At 42.2% G+C, this 27,967-nt stretch overlaps 1 protein-coding gene across 7 annotated transcripts in view; it reads left to right on the top strand.

The window, feature by feature from the left end:
* The window catches only part of MACROD2 (mono-ADP ribosylhydrolase 2), an 849,382-nt gene that overhangs the window by 13,487 nt on the left and 807,928 nt on the right, over positions 1–27,967 (top strand). For all 7 annotated transcript variants that reach the window (XM_074536851.1, XM_014268149.3, XM_074536850.1 and 4 more), the window contains exon 3: positions 10,170–10,277. In XM_074536851.1, coding sequence (XP_074392952.1) covers positions 10,170–10,277 — 108 coding nt within the window. The remainder of the gene's footprint in view (positions 1–10,169; positions 10,278–27,967) is intronic.

The raw sequence follows: 27,967 nt of genomic DNA, 5'->3' as shown, positions 1-27,967 counted from the left end.
CTATTTCAGTGTAGTGTGAGGGAGAAGCATAATGTTTGTGCACAGAGATTGTCCTGAGACTTGCAGGCTATTGCATGTTGACTTGGCATGTTTGCAGAAATGTGCCACAAGGACCCTCACCAACATTTTCAGGTTTTTTTTTTGGGGTGGGATGCTATAGAATGCACGTGTTGGAAAATGAAGCCTCTCTGCCTTGTGCTGATGTAGCCAATACATTTATTTCTGAGAGTGGAAGTAGTTCTCTGCAATCACCTTTGCACTAATAACATCCTTGGGAGTGGGTCATCAAATGTTGTGTTGCAGAAGACTTCTCTAGAGTTTACCCAAAGGCTCCTGTCCAAAAGACAGTCTTTTGTATCTCTAATGCAGAGTAGGTATGAAGAAACTGTAGCTATGAAGAAACTGGTGCACCTCTGTCTTGCTTTAAAACATCTCCCTGTTGTTATCCTGCCCTTTGCTTGTTCACAAAGGCTTGTTTGTGCAGTTACAGGCTTTTTTGATGGTCTCCTTGATATGGCTGGTTAGACTGTAAATATGCTCCAGGTTCTGTGTTTTCCATTTGCTGCACAGGTGTGACTTGTAGTTGAAGTTCAGCCTGCACTGGATTTATTCCTGTGTGCTCAATACAACCTTTTCTGTGTGAGGTAGTCTACTGCTTTCCCACCAGTGTATTGTGTGTTACAGTGCTGCCCTTTGGTGGGATTTCCTAATGAATCTACATCCACTGAAAACAAATCCCAGACCTCATGTAGCTGTCACTGAGAGTATGGGTTAGTCATATTTAAAGCAAAAGTAGAGTTCCTTTCTGTTTTTTCCCATCTTTCTGCGTTCTCACCACTGTTCTTATAGGGAAAGGAATTGTAAGTGTACTACAAATAACTAAATCCAGGAGAATAGGTGATGTACACAGACATTCTTATATTGACTTAAAGGCTTTGAGATTTGCTGTGTCTTTGATTTCTAGGTAGATACATAAAAGACGATAGAGCTAGATATTTCTGCTAGCTGCTGGTGAGTTTGTAAATGCTTGAGAGTTTGTATTAATTTCCATTTTTTAAGTCTTTGAATGAAGCAAGCATGACTTGCAACACAAATGAGTAGTGGTAGAGTTGTCTTCAAGTATTGGAAGTTGTTTGGATTGAACCTCCACTGTTCTTCAGTGTAGCAAATTACATCTGGTATATTAGGGGTAGGGAAAAGAAAATGCTGCAAGGTAAGAGCTACCCCCAAGCCTAATATCTCCACAGAGAAAACATCACCTTTTGCACCTGCATAAGAACTTACTGTCTTGGTTTGAAAGATTTGTGTCTGCCCAGGAAGGTGAGAAGTTCCCTTGGAATGGAGAATATGACCTCCTTCCCTCCGAATTATTATAACTTGGAAATTATGGGGCTTTGACGCAAAGATATGGGACAAGGAATAATACATCTTTACTAGTATAGGGATAGTATAGGACACTAGTATGGGGATAACAAGGCAAAAAAGAACAACAGTGGCAGCAGCAGCACAAACCCAGTCCTGGCCTCTCGCGGCCGTGGCGGTTTCCCCTTAGGTGCAGTTCCAGGCACGGCCAGCAGGGGCGCTGCTGGCTCACGGCCAGCCAGGGTGGGTGCGGTGATTCCCCCACACTCCTGCAGGGGGCGCTGTGGCACAGGCCCGGCCATGTCCCCCTCATGTGGTGATGGTGGGCTCAGCCACGTCCCCCTCACGCGGCAATGGTGGCTCGGCCATGGTCCCCCTCACGCGGCAATGGCAGGCTCAGCTGCTTCCCCCTCAGGGAGCACTGGTGGCTTGGCCATGGTCCCCCTCATGTGGTGATGGTGGGCTCGGCCGCCTCCCCCTCATGTGGTGATGGTGGGCTCGGCCGCCTCCCCCTCACGTGGCAATGGCGGGCCCGGCCGTGTTCCCCTCACATGGCAATGGCGGGCGGGCCGGCAAAAAAGATGGGAAAAAAAAAAATCTTCCTTTACAAACTCCCAGGGCAGCCAGTCATGGTGTCCCTCCTGATAGGGTAATGAGCTGTAGCAGGAACCTTGGAAGCAGCAGGGATGAGCAAAATCCTGGAAAGGTAAAGGAGATGTGTCAGAAACTCTGCGGCTGGGGTGTCCCAGCAGGCCAGGGGTGTGTGGCTGCTACTTTTTCCAGTAGCAAAAAACTCAGAGCAGTGGCAGAAGGACAGTGGAACTGGACAGCAGCTACCTGGCTCCTGAACACAGCCAGCACAGGCTCCTTTAGAGGGTGAAGGGGCTCAGAGATCCCAGGATTTCCCCAAGGCATCCGGACAGATGCTGAAGTGTCCTTTGTTTAGTGAGGTCAGCTGTTAATAAGGCAGTCATAAGTGCAATGGCCGCTCTTATGAGCAGAACTCTGCTCATGGTAGGAGAAGGCAGAAGACAGAATCCTGCAGTGGTAGCAGATTTTTCCCACAGTGACTGCAGGCTGTTTCCCTTCCCAATGCCAAGAGTAGAAGAGAAAGCTAGGAGCTGCACCCAACCCTTCCCCCAGCCCAAATCTTGGGATACCTCTGCTCTTGCCACAGGAACCCCCACGTAAAGAGAGAGAGTAGCCAGCTGCACCCCTCCCCTGAGCTTGGCAGCTTATTTTGTCTTTCTCAAGTACCTGGTCATTTTTGTCTCCTAGCAACATATGGGCAAAAATTCCCTGACTGGAAGAACAAAAGGAAAAAAAATAACCCTTACTTACCTGCCCCAATACTAGAAAACTAAAGTTGGTACACCCACCTGGTGAGCTGTGGCTATGTCAGGCAGAGAGATTTTTCAATGACAATGCCATGAAATATTTGCTGACGGTTTTGCACAAGTTTCGTAGTTTTCTGGTAGTAACATTTTATTTCCAAGCTTTACTTCAAGTACTACAGAAGTCTGTAATACTCAACTAGAGAAGTTATTGCTCAGCAATGGTGAAGAGAATTAAAAAAGCAGAAAAAATAGAGTAAATTGTCTGACAGCTTAATAAGTTAATGAATGAGAGTGATGAAGTTGTGGTTCCCCACTATAAACTTATTTTAATCCTCCTCACCTGTTTAAATGGGTTCTCACATTTTGGTAAGTAAAACAGGTGCTGCTGAGGACTAAGTACCTGATTGGTCATGAAAAGTAATTTTTTTCCAGACAGTTTATTGTAGGGGAACACAGTATGAGTAAATGAAGGTAATGTAGAATGTAATCATATCCCCTGACGAGTTGCAGCTGGACCCTGCTACGAATGATTAGGAGAAGGCCTGATGATAATGGGCAACACCTGTAGCCAAACTGTGGTACCTGTAGCCAAACAGGTGTACCAACCTGTGGTACAAAAGAGTGGATTGGTGGGAACTCGAATCAGATGGCTGCTGCAAGGACCAGGAACAGTCAGTGCTAGAGGAGCTGCCTACGAGAAACGGGACTCTGGTGATATGGAATCCTTGCACCATAATGATAATATAACTTTTGCTATGTAAGACAACAGTTTATAAAAGTGAGCGGATGAATGTTGCGCTGTTGGTGGTATGTTTTGGATGCAGGCTCATAGTTATCCCAGGTGGTACTGGATCAGCTTGAGCACACCAGGAATAGTTGTGTAAATGCTGTGATATTGCCAAAACACAGCTCTTGCAGTAAAGGGATCTGCTTGGTCTTGGAAGGAATCTAGTGAAGCTGAATTACCTGCAGTCCTCTAGTTTTATAGACAAGTATTAATGTACTCATGGGGCAATGAACAGTGCTCTAAAGCAGTGTCATATGTTTGCGTCTCCATTTTTGAACTTCCATTGTTCATTATGAACTCTTTGTAGTAGAGGAAGGTTATAAAGTAGGAATTGAGTTTGAGGCAATGCAGTGTAGTTCTTGCCTCTATGTGACCTTGGCTGACCATTTGATGAACTTCAGTACAACTCAGGCTGCCATTCACTGAGAAGAATCTGTGTTGAAATTCTTGGTATCACTTGGAGTGAGGTACTGATCATCAGGCTTGGGCAAGAACTTAGCAGAATACCGTATCCAACAGCATTTTTATCCCACAATATCATTACACAGTCTGGAATACCTCTGAAGATCCGTGTTGTAAAACCAACCAAACAAGACAGGGTTTCTTCACACAGAAAAAGCACATCTCCTCCTGAGTCACAGCTGAAGCAGCAGCCTTTTCCATGGACCCTAAATCATGAAATCCCCAGCAGGCATAGCAACCAGAACAGCTGGATGGTGACTCTCCAAGTAAACACACAAATACCCAAGGGTCTCAGCCTACTTATGTCTTTGCTGTCAATGTGCATGCTGCTGAAGTGAGAAGACTCTGATTTATGAATTGACAATTGCATGTCCCTGCAGATAAGGGTGCATCACAAATTAGAACTGGGAATGTATTCCTGTTCTTGTTCTCCTCGTTTGTTGTTACTCCTTTCTCAAACTTTGTTATTTGTACTTTAGCTTTCCATACTGAGTCTTCTCTCAGTTTACAAAAACTTCATAATAAAGGCAGGCTCCCTCCTTTCCTTCTACCTCTTTCTCTCCCAGACTTCAAGGGTTTTTTGCCTCTCAGCTTTGTTATTTTGGGGATTTAGAGAGCTGTGTGGGATAGACTGAGAAAAAGGTTGTTTAAGGACTGTGCAAGACCTTGTAACACAAGAAAATTGCATTTTGCATGAGTGTTGTGTGGGTTGTTCAGAGGGACTGGCTGTTTTGATCAATTCTCATGGTATGCCACTCTTTTTGTCTGTAATGTGTAAATGTCATCACTGGCTCCCATTTAAACGTGGCTGAAAAGTCAAGGCTCACACTTAGAACCTTGTTTGAGGGTTGCTGGTAGCCCTATCGCTATGTTAAACCTGGCCTGAGCGGCTGAGCTCAGGGCTTTTTGGTGAGTCATAGCCCTCAGATGGGGGATATCTCATGCTGCCTCCTGCAGAACCTTGAATAGGAGATACCATGGCCTCCTGCCCTTGAAGATGGGGCAAAGTGTGACCTCAGGAGGTTGGTCAGTGGTGCAGAACTGGGAAGTGCAGTTCATGCACCAGATGAGCTGCAAAGGTGATTAAAACATGGTGCGGGGGCTTGAGCATCTCCTGTAGCTGGAGAGACTGAGAGAGCTGAAGTTTAAACTGAAGAAGAGTACCTCAGATGTGGTCTGATCAGTGTTTATAAACATAGAGTGTAAAAGAGATCTCTCCAGGCTCATCTCTGTGTTACACAGTGACAGGACAATGTCACTGACAGATTGTATGAAAATCCTTTCACTAGGATTTTTCTCCCGAGAAGCTGAGAGGCCTCAGAAGCGAAATGTAAACAATAATTACAAGATGGCTGTGGAATGTGGTCTGGAGATCGTTTACCAACAGGTGCATCTTTGATTGGTTGCATGTGAATCGTTTTTAATTAATGGCCAATGACAGCCAGCTGTGTCAGACTCTGAGTCTGTCATGACATTTTATTATTCATTCCTTTCTAGCTTTCTGATGTCTCCTTTCTCTTTCTTTAGTTTTAGTATAATATTTTTAATACAATATCATAAAATAATAAATCAGCCTTCTGAAACATTGAGTCAAGAGTCTCATCTCTTCCCTCATTCTGGGGACCCTCAAACACCACCACAGAACAAGAGGTAGAAGGCACAAATTGAAAGAGGAAATTCTTTCTGAGCGTTAAAAAGCAAAGCTACACACATACTGTTAGGGTAGCTGAACATTGGAACTGGTTACTTGGAGAGGTTGTGGAATATCTGTCTTTGGAGATACTTTAAATTCAGCTGAGAGAGGGTCCTGGACAACTTGCTCTGGGTGACTTGATCACTGGAGGTGCCACCCAGCCATTCTGTGATTCATGGTGTCTGTTTGTCTCCGGAGTTTGGTACTTGGCTGTAGTCCTCAGCTAATCCAATTATGCCACTCAGTAATTAGCTGAAACAGACCATATTGGCAGAGTGTGCAGCCAGGGAGAAGGTGTTGGTGTTCATCATCAAGTGCTTTTGACTTGCATGTTGTGTGCGTTTTTGGCTGGGTAGAAAGTGATTTGTCTGCAACAGATGTTTCTTCCTTGTGCTCAGGTTCTGATCTCGTTTAAGTCCAAGAAGTGATAGAGCAAATCTGTCCTACAAAATAGAGCAAATCTGTACTACAAATTTGAAGTAGTACAGTGCATCTGTGAGTGCTTTTCCGCTGGTGATGGAACATATGGAAATAATGCTTATCTTGATTTAGATAAGCAATTGCCTTTCCTATACAATCATCCACACTTAGTAGGAGTAGAAGCAGACACATATTATTACAGGTCTTACAGTCTGTCTTTTTAACCCTCCATAAGCCTATGCAGAAACAAATGGAATAGAAATTCTATTAGATGTGAGATGAGTAATTGCTAATAGTTCATCATTTGTGGTTTCTACAGGAAACTCGTGGAAACAAAGCCTGAGGTAAAAAAAAAAGGCATCGAAGGGAAGAAGCACAGAGTGCGTAGCAGAATTGCTGCTGCACATTCCACCAGGGTCAGATGTGCTCCTAAAGCTTGCTCGTTTCCTTTGTGTTTTCAGCAACCCAAGAAAAGTGGTTTAGTGTCCTACTCAAGTGTTTGCTGAGGATTCTTCCAGGAAGGGCTGCCTCTTGTCTGGGGGTAATGTGGTTCTTTTCCCTTGCTCAGGTTCTTTTTCCAGATTCTCCTAGAGAAGCCTTCCTTGTGGGGTTGTGTCCCTACTAGTAGCTATTGTAGCAGGGAAGAGGTAGTGGGCAAACTTACTTCTTTTGAACTAGGGGTTAAGTTACTTCTTTCAGCTGTGGAGTCTAAAGCTGACTAGAAATGATGGAGCTCTGCTGTATTCAGCTTTTTTTACTTGCAATCCAGTCTGCTGCTTGTTTTTATGAACTTGAAGAGAAATGTGTCATGTTACTTGTTTAACAAACTTCCCTTATTACAGTGTGAGTTTGTGAGCCTTGCTGCCATCAATCCTTCTCACTTGTTCTCTCTTGGATTGCTTCTCTTATTGGCCTTTGCTCATAGAATGCCAAGAGACTTTTGCTTTGCCATTGGTATCACTTTATGCTATGGGGCTTTGGTACCTATTTTTGCTACGTTGTGTGTGCTCTACTCTTTTATTAACAGTCATTTTAAAATGCAAATGTAGTGGAGTTCTTTTGTAATAAACTCTTCAAGCTGTAGGTTTTTCTCTTCCCTTTAGTGGTAAGCTCTTTGGTATTGCTGTAGGGATTTCTGTAATTGGATGGTTGAGATCTATTTAAAGAATTAATATACTTTAAAGTCTATCAGACTTTAAAACTTGTGCTATTTGAGCAGTGATTGAGTTTCAGGGCTGTTTTTCCAATACTGTAGGTTTGTGCCGTCCTTGTCCATTGCACCAGCTGAGTACATCTATGTCCTGGGTGGGGGCTCCCTCTAGCGAGATGTTCTGACAGTCCCTTATTCACTTGGTTCAGATCATCTTTACCCTTTTTCTTTGCAAGTGTGGTTTTTGCAGACTCCATCTAATTTGGAGGGCATTTTTCTACCCTTGTGTAAGCTGTAAAGGCCCTTTTCTTTACAACTGATCTGGACGGAGTTGTAAACAAAGCTGAGGGCTAGGACTGCCTATTTTCTCTATTTGGTGTGAAGAGCTCAGGTCATCAACCTCATCCTACTTGAAGCTGTGGCTCTGTGGACTCTGAGATGTTTTGTACATGACTGAAGGACCAAAGGATCGTGTAGGAGGAAGAGGTAAATGAAATTGGATTGTATAGGCAGAGGGGTAGAAGATGACTGCTGGATCTAGAGGGTGGGACATGAATGTTCAGCTGTTTCTGGTGAAGATTTTCAGCTGTAATGTATTACTGAGGCCACACTTTTGTGTGTTGTCAGTAGTAGCCTAAGCCCCCACATTCTGGAAAGGATGTACCAGGGTCTACTCCATCCTTCGTGAGTGTGTGTGCAGAGATGATTTAGTGGCCATTGACTTCACTTTCTCATAAGAGTAACAACCAACTTGTTTGCAAGACTAAAGTTAAAACAGAAACAAAAGCTGTCTTATTTAATAATGAATTTTAATAACAATGACATCTGTAAGGGTAATGTTGCAGTATATTGCACGATGTGCCTAGCAGGTGTTGTTTTCTCAGTCAGAGAAAAGCGCTGCCTCCTCGTCCAAGTCCTTCCACACGTGGTTGTTCCTTCCCCTCTGGAGCGCGTCCCCCCGCAGGCAGCGCTGCCGCAGGTGCCTCAGGAAGCCCTTGATGGAGGCAGAGTTCTCCTTCTGGCGACCGATCGGCTCCTCATTGAAGGGGGAGCGCTCAGCCAGGCAGCAGGTCCTTGGCCAGGCTGAGCGTGTCCAGCTCTTCTCCTGGGAGACACAGGGCAGGGAGCACGATGACGGGGGCAGAGGGGCTGCAGGGGCTGGGCCCCCTCGGGCTCTCCTGGGGCCTGGCTGGGCTGCCCCAGGCTGCAGGCTGGGTGGGGAGGATGTCAGGAAAGTTCTGAGCCCCTTGTTCTGGGGGCTCAGCCTGTCCTTGTTTCCTCCTGGGACAGAGGGAGGGGGCTGAGCCCAACCTCTGCTTCTGGGCTCGGGCACGGGGCTGGGGAAGAGGCAGAGGAGCCCTGGTGCCCGCCCAGGCTTTGCTCTGCACAAGGGCTGGCCCTGCTCCTCACCCTCCAGGCTGCAGCTGCCCTGGCACCATGCCAGCTGCCCGGTGCCCATCCCTCACCTCTCTCCGCTGCCTCCGGGCTTTTCTCCGCAGGCTGCAGCCGAGGCCGAGCGCGGCCAGCAGCAGGGCCAGGGCCAGCAGGGTGCAGCAGTGCAGCTGCAGGGGCCCCAGGCCGGCACTGCCCGTGCCAGGGCGCGGCAGCCGCGCTCCCTGGGCCGGCACGGGCAGCCGGGCCGCGCTCCTGGCGGGACGGCCGAGAGCTCTGGGCGTGCTGGGGAGCAGCGAGGCCACGCAGAGCCCCAGGAGCAGGGAGAGCCCCGGGCGGAGCATGGCACAGCTGCCCCGGGAGCTGCTGGGCCTGACCCCGAGCTGAGCTGTGCCCACGGGCTCCGTGCCAGGTGCTGGCACCAGCTGCGATGTCACAGAGCTGTTGCCTGGCAGCCAGAGGCTGGGAATGTCAAGGCAAGGCCAGGCCAGAGGGTCTGAGTGTGTGGCTGTCTCAGCCTGCTGCTCAGTCTTGCCGCTGTGGGACAGGACTCAGGAGCTTGGGGATGTGCTCTCTGTGCTCAGGAAGGAATTGCTGGCACGTCCGAGTTGGTGTTCTTGAGTTGATGGAAATGTAGGGTAAGACTAGAGGAACAAATTTGTTTGGACTGCTGCTGCTTTCTCACTAAATATTGGAGACTCTTTTTGCAGACAAGTAGATGAACTCAAGCTTCTTGACACTTGTGTTAGAAAGAATTTTAAAAAAGTAATAGTAGAAGTGAATTTCGTAGTCTTCCCTTCTCAGTTCATTTCTGGTGATGTATGTGTCTAACTTGGTGAAGCTTTGGGCAGTATGTTTGTGCAAGGGTTTGAGGTAACTGAGCTGTTCTGTGGAGTGAATCAGATATAAATGAAGTGATTTTGTAAACTCTCAAGAGTTTACAGGAATAAGAGACCTGTGATAACATTATTTAGTAACAAATCTGTTGCAAGCTAGTGTGTGTTGTCTTCACCACCTGCGTCCTCCTAGTTGAGCAATTTAAGGTGACAGAGCTCCAAGTTTAAAATTTGCGTGGATCTTTTTTCAGGCTTGTTGTCTGGCTACATGTCTTCAGAAGTCTTTCTGAATTTTGGAGCTGCTGGCAAATGGTGTGCTTGTGTATTTTTGTACTCATTTGCTATAATTCTGGATTGGAGAAATTATTACTCTGGTTAGGAGGGTAATGTTAATTCCTCAATTGGTTTTTGCAATATGCACCCTTATGATTACCAAATAAAATTACTTGATGGATCTCAGTCCAAAAATATGAATGTTTCTACAGTTTTTTAACCAAACCTTACGTGGATAAGGATTCAGTGCTTCACTAGCTTGTATTTGGGAACAAGTAACAAATGAGCAGCCTGATGTTAGGGCAGTGCTGGTGTCTCTGTGGGTTACCGCTGCCCTCTCGAGGTGAAGCCGAAAGAAACTGCAGTCTGTCACCGTACTGCTGCTTGTTCAGGGCTTGTAAACAATGACCTCGCACCCAGTCTTATAACCTGGCTTTTCTGCTTTCTTGGCTTGTAGGTGAAAACGCTAAAGAAGATCTGCAAGGGAAGAAAAGTCTGAGTGAGAAAGTTTCTCTCTACAGAGGTGACATTACGCTGCTTGAGGTTGATGCCATTGTTAATGCTGGTAGGTGGTTAAATATTTTATGTAGCTGTGTCTTGAAAACCCTTTACAGCTCCATGGTACAAGTGTGAACTCTGGAAAGTTGCCTGAAACTGGTGAGTCCTGTGGAAATCTGTTGAAAAAATGGTTTTTCCCCCAGTTTGTTCATATTGTATCTGTTCATCCTGTGTTCATTTACTGTGACAGGGATTGTTGTGAAACACTTATAGCAGGGTCGCCATGAAAAAAATTAATAATCTTTTGTCCATCTTTTGACTTAACTTGGTTAGCTGAGACTTGACACTTTGCATTGTAGAAGGCTCATTTTTGTTACCAAGTTAATGCAGTTAATCCAGTCTGTTATAAATCAAGCCACTTGTGGGCTAGGTAATGTGAGAACTTTAACCACAAGGTGATAGAAAACAGCAAATATGAAAACCACATAAACAAAATTCTTTCTTGTTGGGAGACTGTATGTTTGTTTTTGGCCATGGTCTACAGAGTTTTAAGTGTTTAAGTACCTCTGCTTGCTCGGTGACCGTGTCTCCATGTGTGCAGTTGAGGTGAAGAACTGTGTGTAGCATCTTGTGACAAAAAGAGGGAAATGCCTGTGCAGCTAATTATTCAGTGTATTAGATTATAGTAAACTACTTCTGTTTTTTGGCAAAAAACCAGTGGGAAGGTTTACCCCTATACACATGCTCATAGCCAAATCTTGCCTGCACTCTCCACTCCTGAAAGAGTGTGTGGTTTGTGTGTCCTGAGGCTAAAAAGTTTTCCCCCCTAGTACTTGAGTAGCACTGATTAATTTTCAAGAACTAATTTTGGTGGTATTCATTTCTTGGAAGGAAATGTGCTGCAGTGTCTTCTGTGTGATGGAATTAAGTTCAGAGATTCCCAGGGTTGTAATGGCTAAAATGGATTCATTTGCTTATCAGAGGAAAATGCTGTGTGGAGTTAGTGGTTCATGTCTGCACAGAGCACAGGAATGTTTGCTCACACAGTGTAGAGGGCAGTGAATAGACTCTTTTGGCTGTGTGATTGTATGACATCCCACTTTACCAGTGGACATCTGCTAATGGGTTTTGTGAAGTACAGATGGAATCCTTAGCCCTTTCAAAATACATTTTTTCGTTCCAAGTATTGAGGCTGGTTTTCCTGTGCTAAAAAATTTAATTCATCTTCTAGTTTACTGATGCAGAAAAGCTTTCCTAAATAACAAACAATGCAGTAGCATCCATGTAATGTGATCCTTTCCTCACTGTGTTGACAAGACCTCTGAAACTTGAATATTTTAATATTTTTTCCTCATTCTTTTTTTAAGAGGATTTTTCCAGTAGTGCCTTTGCTGACTTCCTTACTTTATTGCTTTACAGTAAGTCAATATTAGCATACTTTCCACCTTTTATATTTAGCTTCTCTTTGTTCATAGGCCTCCCTTGAATTACAGGCTGGAACTAGTTAGGGATTAGCTTTAGAATAGGAATACTTCACTTTTCTTGATTTAAATCCCCCTTTAATTATCCTGAAAGGTCCAAAAAACCTATATCCCAGACTGCAAATGATATTATCTGCCTATAAACCTATTATCTGCCTGCCATCCTCACGAGAAATGCCTCTCTCTGAGGAGGGGAAAAAAAATCAAATCAACATCTATTGATACACAATTTTGAGAAAAGGTTTTAAGACCTCTCAAAACAGACTGAGGCTGAAAGACCTAAAGGGGGACAAAACACTCTGAAAGTATCTAGAAAGCTTAGTTGTTTTTACTGTTGTCGTCTGTAAATTGAATTTGGGCTTAAAAGGGAGATTCAGATTAGATGTTGGCAAAGCTACTTATTAATTGGAACACGTTTATACAGTGATACTTTGGTGTATCAGATGGAAACAAAACAGCAGCACTAGGGCCAGGCCATTGGTACAGGTGGATTTTAAAGATTGTTCTAACTCATTATTAACCTTCTAGAGTTCCTAAAAGGCATAATATGTTAACTGCTATGAGATATTAATAAGTTTAGGTTAAAATACTAACTTACAGTTACTCTGGAAAAACCATATGCTCGTTATATGTCAGTGCAGTAATTAAATCTAAGAGTTTGATTTGCTCAGGGTAGCTGGAAAGCTACATGAGGAAGGTGTTGTGGTTCAAGATCCATATTATTTATGCAAAACATCTGCTGTGCTGGGATTCTTTTTAAATGCAACAATTTCAGTGAAATTGTAGTGTTTCTTAGATGGCCTCTAAACCCATGTTTCTGCACCATATGATGCTTTTGCAAAGAACTCCATTGTTTTTTCTTCTGCAGCTGAAGTTTTCCAAGCCTCAAAGACATAAAGCAGTAAGTAGCCACTTACCAGTACCAGTTTTCTGTATGTAAGTTGAATAAAATGCAGCCTGTTGAATATGGAATAGGAGATGGAACCTGCACATATTTATCTCCAAAAAACCTTTTTATACTTAATGCCTTTCGACTACCCCAAATGTTAGTGATTGACTCCCTCCTATCTGTTGCAAGCCATGAGTTAGGAAGGGAGGAAGAGATGCTCTGGAGACTTTCTCTCTGAATTTAGAAATTCCATTAACTGTCTGCTGTAATAAATAGTTTAAAATACAGCAATTCATATCCAAATTAAAGCCACAGGAAGATACAAGTTGAATGTTTACATTCAGCTTATGAGAAGATCTAAACATGCTTGAAGTAAAGGGAATGGTCTGGTAAATTCTGGGGTTGTGGAAGGGTTCCAGGTGGTTCAGATTGTCTCCAGATTTGGATGCAAGCATATTGGCAAAAAAAAAAGTGTATTCTTAAATATGTAAGGAGGAAATGAGATCTTAATGGTGATCTTCTGTAGCTAAATACCAGGATATCATTGATGGACACTCCTGCAAAAGTATCCTTTTTTATCCTAGACTTTTAGCAGACAAACTGAATGTTGCTTACTTTCTAAAAATATCTCATGTATAGTTTGCTCATTCTTTTGAGAAACATCACAACAGCCTCTTTGCAATCATTCAAAACTAGAGCGAGGAGCTGAGATGCATTGTGAGAGAGAAAGAAGTGAAAAAAGGAGCTGATGTGCGTTTTTGCGAAAATTGATGTCAATAATCTACCCCTGTAAATGTCTTTTCCTTACACAATGGCTTCCTACAACTTCCTTACTACCGATTTCATTGCAGACAGGTATTAGTTTAACTTGATATTTTGCTTAAGGTGTCATGTTATGCCATTTCCTTCACACATTTTTTTAAAGGATTCGGGTAAGACTTTTGTATTAAGATCTTACTTTTACTGCTATGTCCTCCTCTGTGCTTTTTTGTTACCCTGTAAGAAAGTAAACAGGCTCCTTGAGGCATGTGTCTACTGCATTAATCTGTGCTGACTGGCCTTTTTAACATAGTAAATGTTCCCGGATGTCACTTCATCCTGATGCCAAAAGTGCTTCAAGCACTTGGAAGCTAGATAACCACAATTAGCCAACATCTGAATAAATCATCAGAACAGAGCTTGGAGGGGGTGTGGTGTCTAGGGAGGGGGGAGAGGGGCCATGTAGGCCCTCTGGCAATCCCAAATACTGAAATAAGCAGTAAAAGCCTGAGTAAGGTTTGAAAAAAACAATTTCTTCAGTATTTGTAGTACCAACTGAGCCTGAAAGGACTACATTTCCTCTGCATTTTTAATATGGAAAACTATGTAGCTATTTATGGCATGTGCAGTAACTATCTGAAGTAGGTACAGGAGTGGTGTTTTGGGAGTGGGTGTGACAGGGATGTCTGTGTACCTCATATACCTTAAGCAGCAGTTCATCACTGCTGACCTCAGGTTACTTCCTACCTGTTAATAAATCTTACTGTCCAGTTATGAGATAAGGAGGCATGTACTGATAGGCTTGTGAGGGAGTTTTTACTAGGAGGAAGATCAAGGGGAAGCCATTAGGGGAAAAAAGGATTCTCCTTATTTTTATCTGATAGGGAGGAGGAGAATGAGGACTTGCAGAACACTAGAAAAGATAATATTTCTTCTTATCTTTGAAAAATATTCTTTGTATCAGTACAAAAGTATGGTACTGAGAATGGAAACCTTTGATCTTCAGGAAAAAGGAAGATGTTCATGTCTATTCAATTAGATATTACTGTTAACAGGTCTGTAGTATTGCATCTAAATTTGCAGTTAGAGAGGTTCTATAGTTATAGCAACTAGGTGTCTCCCTTTAAACTCTATTTGAGTGCTGAAAAACTTTCTAATACTCAGAAATTTGTGGGAGAAACTCTCAATTTTTAAAGTATCTTTTCCACTTGAGAAAACAAAGTGATTTAAAATCTTCCGCTGATAAAGAGAGAAGACTTGGTGACTAACATAGTGAACAACTATGTAAGTAAAAAATTCTGTATGCCATTTTTACTAACCTTGATGCTGGAATTTAGCTCCTGAGCCTCACATTGCTCAAGAAGAGCATCACATGTCTGCCAGTGTGCAGTGAGCTGCCTCAGCTGGGAATGCAGGTTTGGCAGGCACAGGCTCCTCAGCCTCCTTGGCACAGTGTGCAGGACCAGCTGAGGGAAGGAGCATGGAGGTGATGGTTTCCTGGTTGCTTTTAGAGGCAGAGATGTTTCCAGGGAGAGAATTACAGCTGAGTTTTTAAACAAGAGTTTGGAATGCTTGTCCTGCTGTATGTCCCCGTCCCAGTACTGAATGTATGTGAAACTGAAAAATATTGAGTTTTAAATCCACTATGCTTGATTTGCTTGTTGCAAATCAAGGTCAAGACTGGTTTTCACTGAAGCCTCTGCATGACTTGATTTATAGGATGAAATAGATATTTTCATACTGAATCTCACCTTTCCTAGTGAAATATGCCTTTCTTCCCTCAGGCTTCTGACTTCACAACCATGTTTCAGCATTTTTGTGTCACAGCTATATCTTTATCCAGCTTTTTTTATCTGGAGATAGCACATATTTTCTACCAGATTCATAATTTCCTAGCCTTGACCTTGACTATGACTGTTTAACTTAATGAGGTGTCCCTTTTTTTCTCAAGCTCAAAATTACACATCAAGGTAGAAGAGCTATGTATTGATACTGGGAGCTGAATACATTATCAGTGAATTATGCTTATACAAGTGTGTAAGTATAGATAGGGACTGAACTCTGCCTTTCCACACAAACAGCTCGGTAATGCTCAATCAGTCACTGCAGTTGCCTTGAACTTGGTGCTTAATGAACAGGTGGGGAAAAAGGATGGATTCTAATCTGGAACAGATCTGACATCAGGCAATTTCACTGATTGCTAATCCATTTCATTTGGCAACTTAATTTATCACACAGAAGTTTCATCTTGTAACTTCTGAAGTAGAAATTATTTCAGAAGTGGCCTGTCTGAATATTATGAAGTTATTTGAGTCAGTTGCTGAGGCTGATCTGGTATTGTGTGTATACTTATTCTCCCCCTTTTTATTTTACAGTGACCAGTAATTCTTACTCTAGAGCTCATTTGAAGTTATTCTTCAATAATTTCCTATTAAAATAAGTCCCTTAACTCAAATGTTCCTGCTATTGGATATGGAAGAAACAAAAGATAAAATCTGCCCTTAAGTTGCTTATCATTTTGACATTGGATTTTTACATTTTATAGTATTGATTTTTTGTGGGGTTTTTATTTTTTTTTTCGGTAGAGCAAACATCAATGGTTGATTATACTGGGAGATTCTTCATGAGTTTGCTGTCCGTTAGAATGTTTTGTAAATATACCTTACGTGTTTTATCTCCAGAGTACAGATAGGAAAATGGAAAACTTGCATTGAAATCCCTTATATAGAGTTGTCTGGCATCTGCCTGTATAACTTACACTATTGTAATTTCCTCTAGGAATAGAAACAGTATTGCTAGCAAATTGTTGCTAATTTGGTTTTCATCTTTACTGTGAGCAGACTGTGGTGTTAATCAAAGGTTTCTCAAGTTATTTTACAGTTGGTACAATTACACTTGTGTGTAAAACCCCAGATTAATTTATATGTAGTCCTCACTTACTCATCAGGAAAGTCAGTGTTAATAGTTGAGGGAATCGGTCATGCCCAATTGTGACATCTGTGAGTGAGTTTATTACTGCTTTCTGTGGAAAATGCTTTAAGCCTGGCTGGTGAGCAGTAAATGTGGTTAAACTTGCCCTCTGCTTTTGGTCTAATTTCATTTCAGTGCTGTTCTTCCCTGTAGTGTAATACTCATTTGGATGAAAAGGCTGTGTATAGTGACAGTGTTCAAGAGAATGAAAGGGAAGGCAAGCACTGCTGTAGGTGTGGTTTACTTTAGGGGGAGAACTGTGGCTGCTGCCTCAGTCTAACACCATTTGCTGTAAACATGTGGCCAAGGCTTATGACTGAGGAGGCTCACTCAGAATTGCACTGCAGAAGGGATGGTTGGAATGCTCTTTGAAAATATCTCAGGTATAATTAGTATTACTCAAAACTTAAGCATTAAAAAAAATAGTTTGGCAGTGCTGCAGGCACGTATCAGGGAAGAACTTTCTTCCTTATTCTAGAGTGCTTTGGGAAGGGGAAATTAATGGTGGTGAAATATTTTCATTGCAATATTCCAGCAGTGTGCTCACAGCCATCTCATGTAGCTAATGGAGATGGCTTCTGGGTGGAAATGTGCCTCAGACACCTGGACGTTATCCTGCCACATGGTGTGTGGTGCCAGCGAGCCAAGAGCCTTGGGTGCTGGAATTGAGGCCTGAAGCTCCTGTGCCTCAAGGAGAGCTTTGCCACTCAGCTGCCATATGGCACTGCAAACAGATACTGCATGTTAATGGTAATCAAGTGATGATTTCAAGCAGTGGGATGTGAGTGTTCAGTGACTTACTGAGAAGCCATTAAAAAAACAGCAGAGAAGGAAATGTACTTTCCACTGGAACAATGCACTCAAAAGGCTCCTTAAACGAACAGATTGTGGGCTGAAGCACCAGACACACATGTTGAGGTTTGCAGCTATGCTTTTAGACTTTTCATGTTATTCTGAGTGGAATGAGATGAGTGTGCATGATCCTTAAGTATCTCATACTTAACTATCTAAAATGGTTTTGCCAGACAAGTTGTGGAGGCCTCATCCCTGGAAATGTTCAAGGTCAGGTTGGAGGGAAGTTGAGCAACCTGGATTAGTGAAACGCATCCCTGCTCATGGCAAGTAGGGGTTGAACTAGATCATCTTTGATGGTTCCTTCCAAAACAGGACATTTTTTGATTCTAGGAAATACCCTGACACAAAATTAATGGCCTATCCTCTGACAGGATTCAGCATAGTTTGTATTCTGAAAATCTAATAATAAATGGGTAAGGTAGATGTTTTAGTAGCCTTATCTAACCTGATGGTCTATGGTAGCTGGATTTATTTACAAGTTTGTTTTCAGAGTTGATGCTTTCAAGGCAGTATCTGTTTTACCTAGACCAGTGCGTTCTCTCTGTTTCTTTGTGCATCAGTTGTTGAACTCATTTGCTATCTCTGACCCCAGTGTGATTACTGACCCTTCATGCCACAGTTACCCTGGAACTTTTTTGCGTGTGTTTCTACAGAAAACTAGCAGTGTACAAGCAAAACACCTGCCAAGTTGGGTTTCTTCAAAAGTCTGTGGCCTCTGTCAGTTGGGAGGCATGAGGTGGCACGGGATGCCGTGAATCCTTTCTGACAGCAGGTGGCAATAGTGCCCCTGTTATCGTAAAACCACTTTTAGGCCTGCGTACCTTAATTTTCCTGGACATAAAATCGGTGATGACTTAAGCAGAGGAAACAAAATGCGTGTATTCGAGGCGTGCTTGTTGGATAGGCCATCGATACAGCTCATGCTTATTAAATGCTGACTCCATTTCATTATGTGTGTTCAGTGTGTATTTGAAATAGCGCAGGAGACAGGCATGGTTTGGAAGAACTGTAAGCATCTGTTTTACTTCATAGAGGAAAATATTTTGGAGAGACCTTGCTAGCAGCCTGTCATATCACACATTTGACAGTGCAGCTGTCATCTTGACTGCACTGATGGAGCAGAGGGGTGTAAGAAACTACTCAAGGTCGTCTTGAACAATTATGCTTCGTTTCATAATATTAAATCCACTTTTAATCAGGACTTGTGGCGGATTATCTAAAGGATTGTGGGTTTTTTAAGCCGATATTTGCAACAGTGTGTTCTCAGTCAAGATGGGCATGCAATTTTGGGGTTTTTTTCAAGTTTCTGCATTTTAAAAAACCCAAACTAGTCAAGTAATTTCCAAATGTTGGGACACAAAAGAGAGAAGACTTCTTTGAGGCCTCTCCTCTTCTTAGAAAATATTGGCAGTGAGAGGTCAGCTGGTAGGCTGAGATTATCTCTGTAGTGTTAATATTGACCCCTCTACTCCTCTGTCCAGATGTTTTTTCCTCCCTTTCTGTTTCTAACTATGAACACATGGGGTTTTTCTGGATTTGCACAGATATTGTCTCAACACGATCTCAGTCACTGTAAGTAGTACAGTAAGGTCAGAATGGGAATTAGCATTTCTATGTGTCATGTAATCTCGTTAAATATATGCAGTTAAGTATTGAATAAGGGAAGGTCTACTTTGATTGGAGGAGTAAGCTTTAGATTTATTTATCTAATTTGCTAGATGCAGAAAATGGGATAAAAAAGCTGTAGTCAGAGTTGAGGTTCAAAACTGCTATTGTGCAGCTGGCTTACCCTGTCTCTCCCCCCTGCCTTCTCGGGCAGGATGAGTTGCTTTTGCTTCATTCTCTTCGCTGCTGAGTCTTCCACCCTTTGCTAGGGTTTTGGGTTTGCCTAGTGCTTTGCCATTTGCTGCAGGTCTTGGAAATGTTAGTCCCTTGAAATACAGCTTCCATTACTTGTTAAATAAATAGTTATGGACTGTGAAATGCAGTTTAGATTTTGTTTTGACCTATGGCTGTTAGCAACTGATTTTCTGAGAAAAGAAAAACATTTCTGTTTGCAAAACCACAACTTGCTTCCTTTAGGAATTCAGAATGCCTCTCACTTAGAAATTAGTATTAAGGGTACAGCTTGGCTTGAAAAATCTGGGCTTCAAACTCCTTTGTGTGACCTGCTGCCCCAGTCATAAAAATTAGTAATGGCAGCTAAATACACATCAAAGGTCGGTGGAAGCTTGTGAAAGCAGTATTTGCTTGTTAATCCAAGCACAATGGCAAGTGTGTTTGCATCGTGTGCAAGGAGTAGTCACTTGCATGTTAATATACCGTTGTTCAGAGTTGTCTGGATGTGTTTGGCAATTGTTTTAATTGCAGTATTGAAGGTGCTGCAAGGCCCTGTGCTTCCATCACAGTGAGGTGATGAGTTGCTGCTGCTCCCAGACTTCTTCCCTTCACCATGGAGAAGACAGGAACATTCAAGGTTCATCTTAGTATGTCCTGCCTGGATTGTCCCTTGCACAATGTGTTTAAACAGCCAAGAGGGGATGTGGGTGGTCCTGTTCCTTCCTCCCTCGGGGTGTCCTGTCCCTAACATGTTCCTCCTGGCTGCGGAGGAGCTCTTGGGAGCTCTGCAGCTTCTCCCTGAGCCGTGCCCGAGGGCCGGCAGTGCCACGAAGCAAAGATGACTTGGCTCTTTGTAGGAGTGATGTTGTAATGGCCCTTGTTCTCAGATGGTTTCACCAGTGAAGCCTTGGAGCCTGAGGCTTTCATTGTCTATTGTGTCTGACCAGTTGAAACCTGTGGGAAAAAGACTGATTTGGAGAAGTTTTTCGGATTATTGTTCCTTCTCTCTTTTATCACTTGCATGTTTGCGCCGCAGTAACTTTAATCTGGTGTGCAACATGAATCACTTAAACGTGTCTCTGTAGCACCTTGCTTTTATGCTTGAAAGCTGGTTTCTGCCGAGTAATAAATAAAAATAGTTAATATGTGGCATGCCTAGTTGTGGGCTGCCTCAAAAAAGATGGTTCTGTCAGCTATATTTGATTTGTATTTAGAATGTTTTGCATTGCAAATCCATGTTAGAAATGCTTTTTAAATCTAAAGTGTGAACCATATTGCTTTTTCAGGGGAACTGCACTCTTGTGTCATATGAAATAACTTTTTATGTAAGAAAGAGGTGATATTGCTTTCAACTCTATCAAACCAAGTTATAGAGGAATGTAAGTCTTCCCTGTGACTTGATATGCCTGATAATAGTAACTGGCAAAGCATTCCCTTTACATTTCTAAGAATTTGTGGTGTACAGGCTATTTCAGAGGGGCTCTCTTTTCTCATCCTGTCAGTTTCAGTCCACTTTGTCGGCATTATGATGAGCAGTGTGGTCAAGTTCACTTGGCTAGTTCTGAATTTCTACAAATCTGAGTAATTCTATTACTCTCTCTGAAATGAAAATCACATTTTAGAATGATTTTCAGAATAGTCAATCAGTGAAAAATGGTGGACATTACCTGCAGAGTTCACTGGACCAGAGAAGCTGAGAGAGAGAAAAAGCTGAGAGATTTTATTAATGACAATTTATTTCTTTGGTTCTGAAACAATTTTCATTTTTGGTTGTCTGTTAAAAGATAAAACTACTAAATCAACCTTGGGGGAAGGGTAGACCAGGGCAAAGGCTTACTTGTTGGTTTTCTTTGATTCTTTGGGTGAAGGCATCTCTGAGTGCTGGAGGCCAGACAATTTTTGTGATGTCCCAGAAGAGTTTTGCCAACCAGCAGTTCTAGCCTTGGCCATGATGCAACTAATTATAGCCCCCCTTCCCCACTAGGTAACAAACACAGCATTTCAGGGAGCTGAGTGATCAGTGTTAGCTGGTTCACCACAAAGAGTCATTTCTCTATCTTCCTCCTCCCTTCTGATATAAAAGAACCTGCTTAGGAGGCCCAGACATGGAGTTTTGGCAGGGCTTACAGCCCAAAGGCTCATTAGGTCAGGAGTTTACAGCTTTAGAGGCTGTAACTCTAGTTCAGACTAGTCTCTACCACCGGTAATAGATGAGATTAAAACAGAAACTGTTTTCACTGTTTCTTAAATCTGAAGTGAATCCCTGATGGATGGGACAGTCAGGGTGTTTTTAGGTGGGACTACTTATCTCTATAGTTCTTACCAAAGACCCAGCAAAAAATTTTGGGCTCCTTACTTCTATCTTTGTTCCCATGTCCCAGGGGCTGAGTTATACGTGGCTTTTGTTCTGTCATGCTGGCATTGTCAGACTGAAACCAGGATCTGAGTCAGAAGTATAGCTTAGCAATATCTGCTGCCTTCCTCTCCTGTCCTGTCCTCTAGCTCTAGCACCCAGCAGAGCAGCCTGTGTTGAGTGCAGCCTCCCCTTTGTGCCCTTTCTAATGGCTGGGGAGGAGGGTGTGAGAGGGAAAGTGTGCACGGTGTTGCCTCTCTCCTTAGAAAGGCCCCTGTGAGCTGTAACTCGATGTAGCCTTGTAACTACAAATTGCTGTCTCAAATCATGACTTCCTGCCTGTGCTTTCAGCAGCTAGGGAAGCTGTGCTGATGTATTTAAAATTTCTTATTTGGGCCACTGCTAATCATTCAGGAAAGCCAGGTTTTGTTCTTCTTGGCAGCCTCTTTTAGAGAGCCAAGGCTGTTGTGCTTTGCCTGAGGGTGAGAGTGAGATGGATGGCACTTTGGTGTCTCTGCTATAGACACCGTGCCTCAGGAGTCTCCCTGGAGCGCTGCTGGAGTCACTTCATATTTCATAATTCCTTGCTGACAATTAAGTCAATTTGCTGGTGCAGCCATGATGGAGCTAAGCTAGGACATGTTTCTTTTTTAGCCAAGATATGTAGTGAAAAGCTCACTCTTTTGCTTTGATTAAATTGAAAACTGAAGTTCATTGTTACCTCTCCCTGGCTTGGAACATGAATATGATTTCTCAGTGGCATTGTCACTCTCTCTGGATTTCTTGCTCATGAATTTTTAAAGAATTTTTATTTTAGGGGATTGCTTTGTTTCAGAGGTTTTGTTTGTTTGTTTGTTTTGTTTTTGTTTATTGAGAAGACGACTCAAAGCAGGCATGCCTTGTAGCTTGGTGCTAAAGGTGGTAAAGCATCACTTCTCAGTAAGAAAAGATGCAGCTGTGAGCTGGAGCCCATGGAAATCTGGTGGGCTTTGACTTGTTTGTGGCATGATGGAAAAGCAGTTTCATGATCCAGGGCTTTAGGAAAAGGGCATAGGCACTTTGGATCTGTGCAAACTGAGTAGCCTCTCTCTTCCCCAGTGTGGTCTCCTGAATCAAGGCTTTTTTTTTTTAAGTTCCTTGGTTAAATGCAACATTCCTCCTGCTAGAAATATTGCTTTGTTTTAGTTTTTAAAAAAAGTTTTTAGTGCCTCTGTTAAACAACATTATCTTAGGAGTTTTGTGAAATATGCAGTTTAGAAAATATAGTTGTTCTGTCTTGGGTCTAATATTTTTCCAGTCCTGGCATGAACACAGTGCTGCAAATGTGGACTTAGTCTGGTGAGACAGAGAGTGATTTAATGTTAGAAGTGGAATTTTGGGTGCTTTCTGGTTGTGGTGAAATCAGTTAATGAATTGGCTTAACTTTTTTGCTTGAGGTTGTTATGCTGCTTAGACATGGGCTCTGTCTAGATGATATTTATATGCTTCAAGCATAATATTTAATTTTCAATATCTGTACTGCAACATATAATATGTGTGTATACTTGTACTCTTTGTGTTTTGCTAAAAAAAAAAAAAATCAGCTGCAGTTTTAAGTGTTTCTTCCAGACCAGCTAAGGAAGTAGTGTGAGCTGCCAGCAGTCTGCGTGGCATTGTGCAAATACAGAAGATAAATCTTATATAATTAGTGAGACTGAAGAGTTTTTACTTAGAATCCTGGATTTTCATCCCTTGTTGGTGCATATAATGAATCTGTGAATTAGGTGAAAAAGAAATATGCATATGAACTAGAAATAAAATCAGTTACTGAAGAACCCTAGGCTTTTAATTCAACTTTGGCACAAACTGGTCCAGGTAACGCAGAGGGCTGGTTCTTAGCAAATCTGGTAAATCTGAGGTAAATCTGTTTATACCATTTCAGTGATGCACTGGTGAAAGGACTGTTTATATATTCCAGAAGTTTCTTTCAATTATGTCTTCTCTTGAATGCATTTTTTCTTTTTCTGTTGAGTGTCATAATTGAATTGCCTGCCATGTAACATGCATGCTTGTGTAAGGTAGCTGATAGGAGAAGGGAATGGCAAGAAAACTATTTGAAGAGATTTTTTATTACTGTTGATTGTTACTGTTCTTCTGCCCCAGTGCAACGGTGCACTTTTTTCTTTTTAACACCTTGCTGAGAGAAGGTGTGAAATGTTATTCGTTAATGGATGTAGGATTTCTATTCTCAACTTATGTCAACTATTTCATCTTAAGGAGGGGAAATCTGCATCTTGGAAGAACCAAAGCATTTTTCTTCTTCCTTTGTCCAAAATATTTCCTTTTCAGAGTGCATGGATAACTCTTTTTGATACCAACGCATTATGCTTCTGAAGCTTAGTACCTACAGCACATATAATAGCTTGCAAGTTTAATGAAAATGCTGATATTAAATAAGGCATTTGGGTCACTCAAAAGATTTGGGTTTAAGCTCTGAAGCTGGAAAAAGCTGCACAAGTTCTTAAATTTAGTGCAGGCGTAGTCACGTTCACTTGGAAGGATTGTTCATACATAATTTAAGGACATATAAAAATCTTGAAAATTGTGTTAAAGAACTATTTATCATTGAAGTTCCTCCCCACCCCCCCCGGTATTTAATAAAAAAGGCACTAAGTTTTGTTCTCTTTTAAAGCTGCTCTCTAATCATGTAGTTCATTATTTCAGCTTCAAAGTGTAGTCTGTACAGAGAGGCAATGAGGTGTATCCACATCTAGAAATTAAGCAATAATCATGTAGTTTAGTGTTTCAACAGGCTTTGTTCATTAGTAGGTACAATGATCCATTGTAAGTACTTGCTGTAGTCATGATGTTCTTAACAGTCTGAAACTTAAACTCTCAAAAATTCATTTTTTGAGTATATATTCCTGACTGAAGTAGTGCTACCATGGGTACCAAATGTGTCTTGTGTAATGGTGATTGTTCTGTGAAGTCATCATGAGCAGAATGCCAAACATTGTGTGTTGGTGCAGTGTGTGTGTGCATATGTATGTGGCTTTGGCGTAATCAATAATTCACACTTGCACTAAGAACAAGAGCAACAACTGTAGACATGGCAGAATGATTGGAAAAACTTCTTTAATTTAAGCTCTTTTAAATGAATTGAAGCAAGAGAAGGAGAAACAAAGGCACACTGGGAATCACTGGGAGAAATACTGGGAAAAACAGAAAGGGGAGAATTAAAATTGAAGTGCTGCAAATGAGTGGTAGAATGACATTGGCACTGAAATGCAGGAGGGCTCATGGGGAGAAAATTTAGTGGTTTGATGGATTTGAATTATTGAGGTTTACCTTGTCACTGAGCCCATGGAGTCACTAAGACAACACCTCCAGATTGTGAAGATTGGACAGTAAAACCATAGGATGCGAAAAATATCATGCTTTAATTTGGGAAGATGAAGAAATGATGGGCTAAAGGTATGAGTGGGAAAGGGCCCCTTGACCAAGGTGCTCTGAGTTGGGGCTGTAGTTAGTTACATGGCAATTTGGAAGCTTCTCAGCAATTGAAATGAGTAATACTTTACCCTGAGGGAGTGTGCTTGAACTCTTCCTCTAGGACCTGCTAAGCCAGGGCTGTTCTGGGCAGGTGCATGAAAATGTGGAAGTCAGCCGTGCTGAATTTCTTTTATCATTTCTTTCTGGATTTCTTTCACTTTTCCAGCCGTAGTGAAGCACTTTGCTTCAAGAGTGTATATAAATGATTTTTCTTGATAGTGTTGTGCACGATAACTGTAAAATGCTTATGGGGGTGGGAGAGAAGTCAATGTTTTTAGTTATTTCTGGCATTGCAAATGGACTGTTTGTTGCAGTAGCTGAAGCACCTGTTGAAAAGCTGCTGGTTTTCAGTTAGATTTTACAGTGCAGACTGTATGTGTAGCCTAGAAACTGCAAGAAGAAGCCATGGTATGCAAAGATCCCTGGAATCTGTTGGTTTGTGGGGAAGAGTGTCCTGGTGCAGTCCTGCTGGAGCTGGGGTGCTGCTGTGGCATCTGCACACAGGTCCCACGCTGTTGTCTGCTGTACATCAGGTCTCAGCCAGTAAGACAAAGTGTAAAGCCATGCCTCATCAATGATTAATTATCAGTGTTTAAATATGCCCCAAAGAAATGGCAAACTGCATTTGTAAAGTAACCACAGTTGCCTTCACAGGGCAAGAGGGGGAAAAAGTCGGGTGGTCCCAGACCAACACTACCTCTTAACAAGCATCAAATGTTTTATAAATGGAGGCAGAGTTCAAATCACTGCTCTTCACCTTTTTTTGGGGAGCTCAGCATTGAATTTATTTAGTTTTTACTGTGGAGCCTTTGGGTCACTAGAGTGTGCTGCAGTCCCAGCCCTGGGCTGGTGTGAGCTCGCCCCAGTGCTTTCCCTGGCACAGGGCAACTGGGAATTTTTCATCACGTTGCTTTGCTGTCGCCTGGGCAACTTAAGTGAATTTCCCTGCTGTTTTCTTTGTGTTGCGCCCTGCTTCCCTGGCGGTGAATGACTTGGTGGCTCGTTAGCTTGGTACCTGTGTGCCCCGGGAGAGCATCTTGTTGTTAAGTGTTGCATTGCCCCTATGGCCGCCTTTATTTTGCTGACTGAGGAGCCCATGAGAGGTTTCCACGCTGATGGCTTATAAAGAGTTGGTATCAACAGCATATAATTAAACCATTTATAGGTGCTGTGAAGTAATGTTTATGGAGTTCAGCTTTGGAGCTTTGTAGTGGTGAATGTGGGGAAGAAAATGCAGACCTCCTGCACGGGGCTGTGCATGGAAGAAAACAGAGTTTGGAAATGTATTCATTTTATTTACCAAAAAGTCTTAGTTCAGTCTTTTTAGAATAAATATGATCTGTTTTCTGTGTTCCTGCAAGTTTTCTTTGATAGACAGGCGCAGATTGAAAGCACTAATTTTTTTGACGTTCAGTGCTTTTTTGCTTGCTCAGGAAAACTTTGTAAGTTGAATTCCTTTCATATTTTTGGTGAAGGCTGAGGCAGTCTGGATGTCTAGCTTGAGGACAAATCCAAAACCATAGAAATGTAATTAAAAGGTTTTTTATTACTTCTGCTGTCCTGTCTTATTTTAATTAAGTTCATCCTCTGATGAAAATTGCTCTCTGAATTATAGTGGGAAATCCATAATGTCGTCTCTTTTTCTTGGATGAAGATCACGGTTGACAATTCTCCTCTGCGGGCACAGTGAGTTTCTGACGTGAGGAGAGAAGCTCAGCCGTGCAGGGAGCAGTTTTCATGGGGACAGGGATGAAGTTGAGACTTGTACAGAAGCAAGGGACAGTTACCTTCCATCTGAAGTATGAGGTTAACCTGTGTTCCATGTAAATTTGTCTTTTTCAAGTTGGATTTTCCAAAATGAAAGCCTGTTAAGGAAAAGTCCCATTTTGTGTATGTTTCTCTACCTGCACATTTTGCAACTTGTTACTTAAAGCTCGGCTGGAAGGAAAATGAATGCCAGTGCAGATTCCACCTGAGCACCCGATACACAGCAGGATTACCCACAGTTAAGAGCTTCAGGCTGCAGTCAAAGCCCCTCTTTCATTTCCCTCACAGCTCTGTGTGCCATTCCATGCTCCAGGATCCATCTCATGACTTGTTCTGTACAGCAGGTGGACCATCTTGTGCAATTCAACAGAGAACTCTCGGAAAACACAAGTGTGGATTAGGACAGGTAGGGAAAAATATTCTGCTGAAGGGCCCCCTTTGCTGTTCTCTCTGACAACTTTGACTTTATGCAGAAATGGGTTGGCCACCTATTTTCTCTGTTGAGCTTGTGGGTCAGGTGGCCAGATCAGAGCAGCTGAATCCATAAGTGCTGTTAGTGTTTTATAGCAACACGATAACATTATTTAATCTGGAAATAGTTATGGCTGGTAATATGTCTGGAATTTGTGCCACATAGTCATTTTCTTGTCTAGAATGATACAAGCTAAACCTGAAGAAAACTAAACCCCAACCATACAAACAGGTCTAGCAGCTTCACTGTGCATATGCTACACAGAGCTGTTGTGTCCAGTGTCTTTAATTGAATGTGATGAGCATAGGTTTGGCATGGCAACTTCTGAAAAATAAAATTTCTCTTTACAGGCTAGTGAAAGATGAAGGCTTCTTGTTAATTTTTGTTTCACTAATAAGAGAAATATTTTTTTATTATTTTCGAGCTGTATGTTAAGGCTGTAAATTTCCTTGGAAAGCTAACAAATGGAACATGCCTATGAAGAGATTAAAGTAATTATACTGCAATGCTCCAGTAGGAACAGAGAGCAGTCTGGGATAAAATTATTTGGAGAGACGCCAAAGCCGAGTTTAGTTCCGTTTTAAGCTAAAACTAATTAAAGTTGTCAGGTCTTACAGTGGTCAAAGGTTGCTTAGCTGCTACTTGAAATAAATGAATCTTTTTCGCAGTCAGTAACGCTAGCAGCTATGTGTTTGCAGCTGTCTCATAACAAAAAAAGCTCCAAGAACCTTCTAGTTCTTGTGTGTGTGTTTCCCTTTGTGCATGTCTATTTTAGCATGTCAAATAGTATATCCTGGCCACAATATGGAGTTTTGAGTCTTTTTGTCTGTCTTCCTTCTCC

The sequence above is a fragment of the Zonotrichia albicollis genome, chromosome 3 (genome assembly GCF_047830755.1).
Source record: "Zonotrichia albicollis isolate bZonAlb1 chromosome 3, bZonAlb1.hap1, whole genome shotgun sequence".
Taxonomy (NCBI): domain Eukaryota; kingdom Metazoa; phylum Chordata; class Aves; order Passeriformes; family Passerellidae; genus Zonotrichia; species Zonotrichia albicollis.
This window is presented reverse-complemented; position numbering and strand designations above follow the sequence as displayed.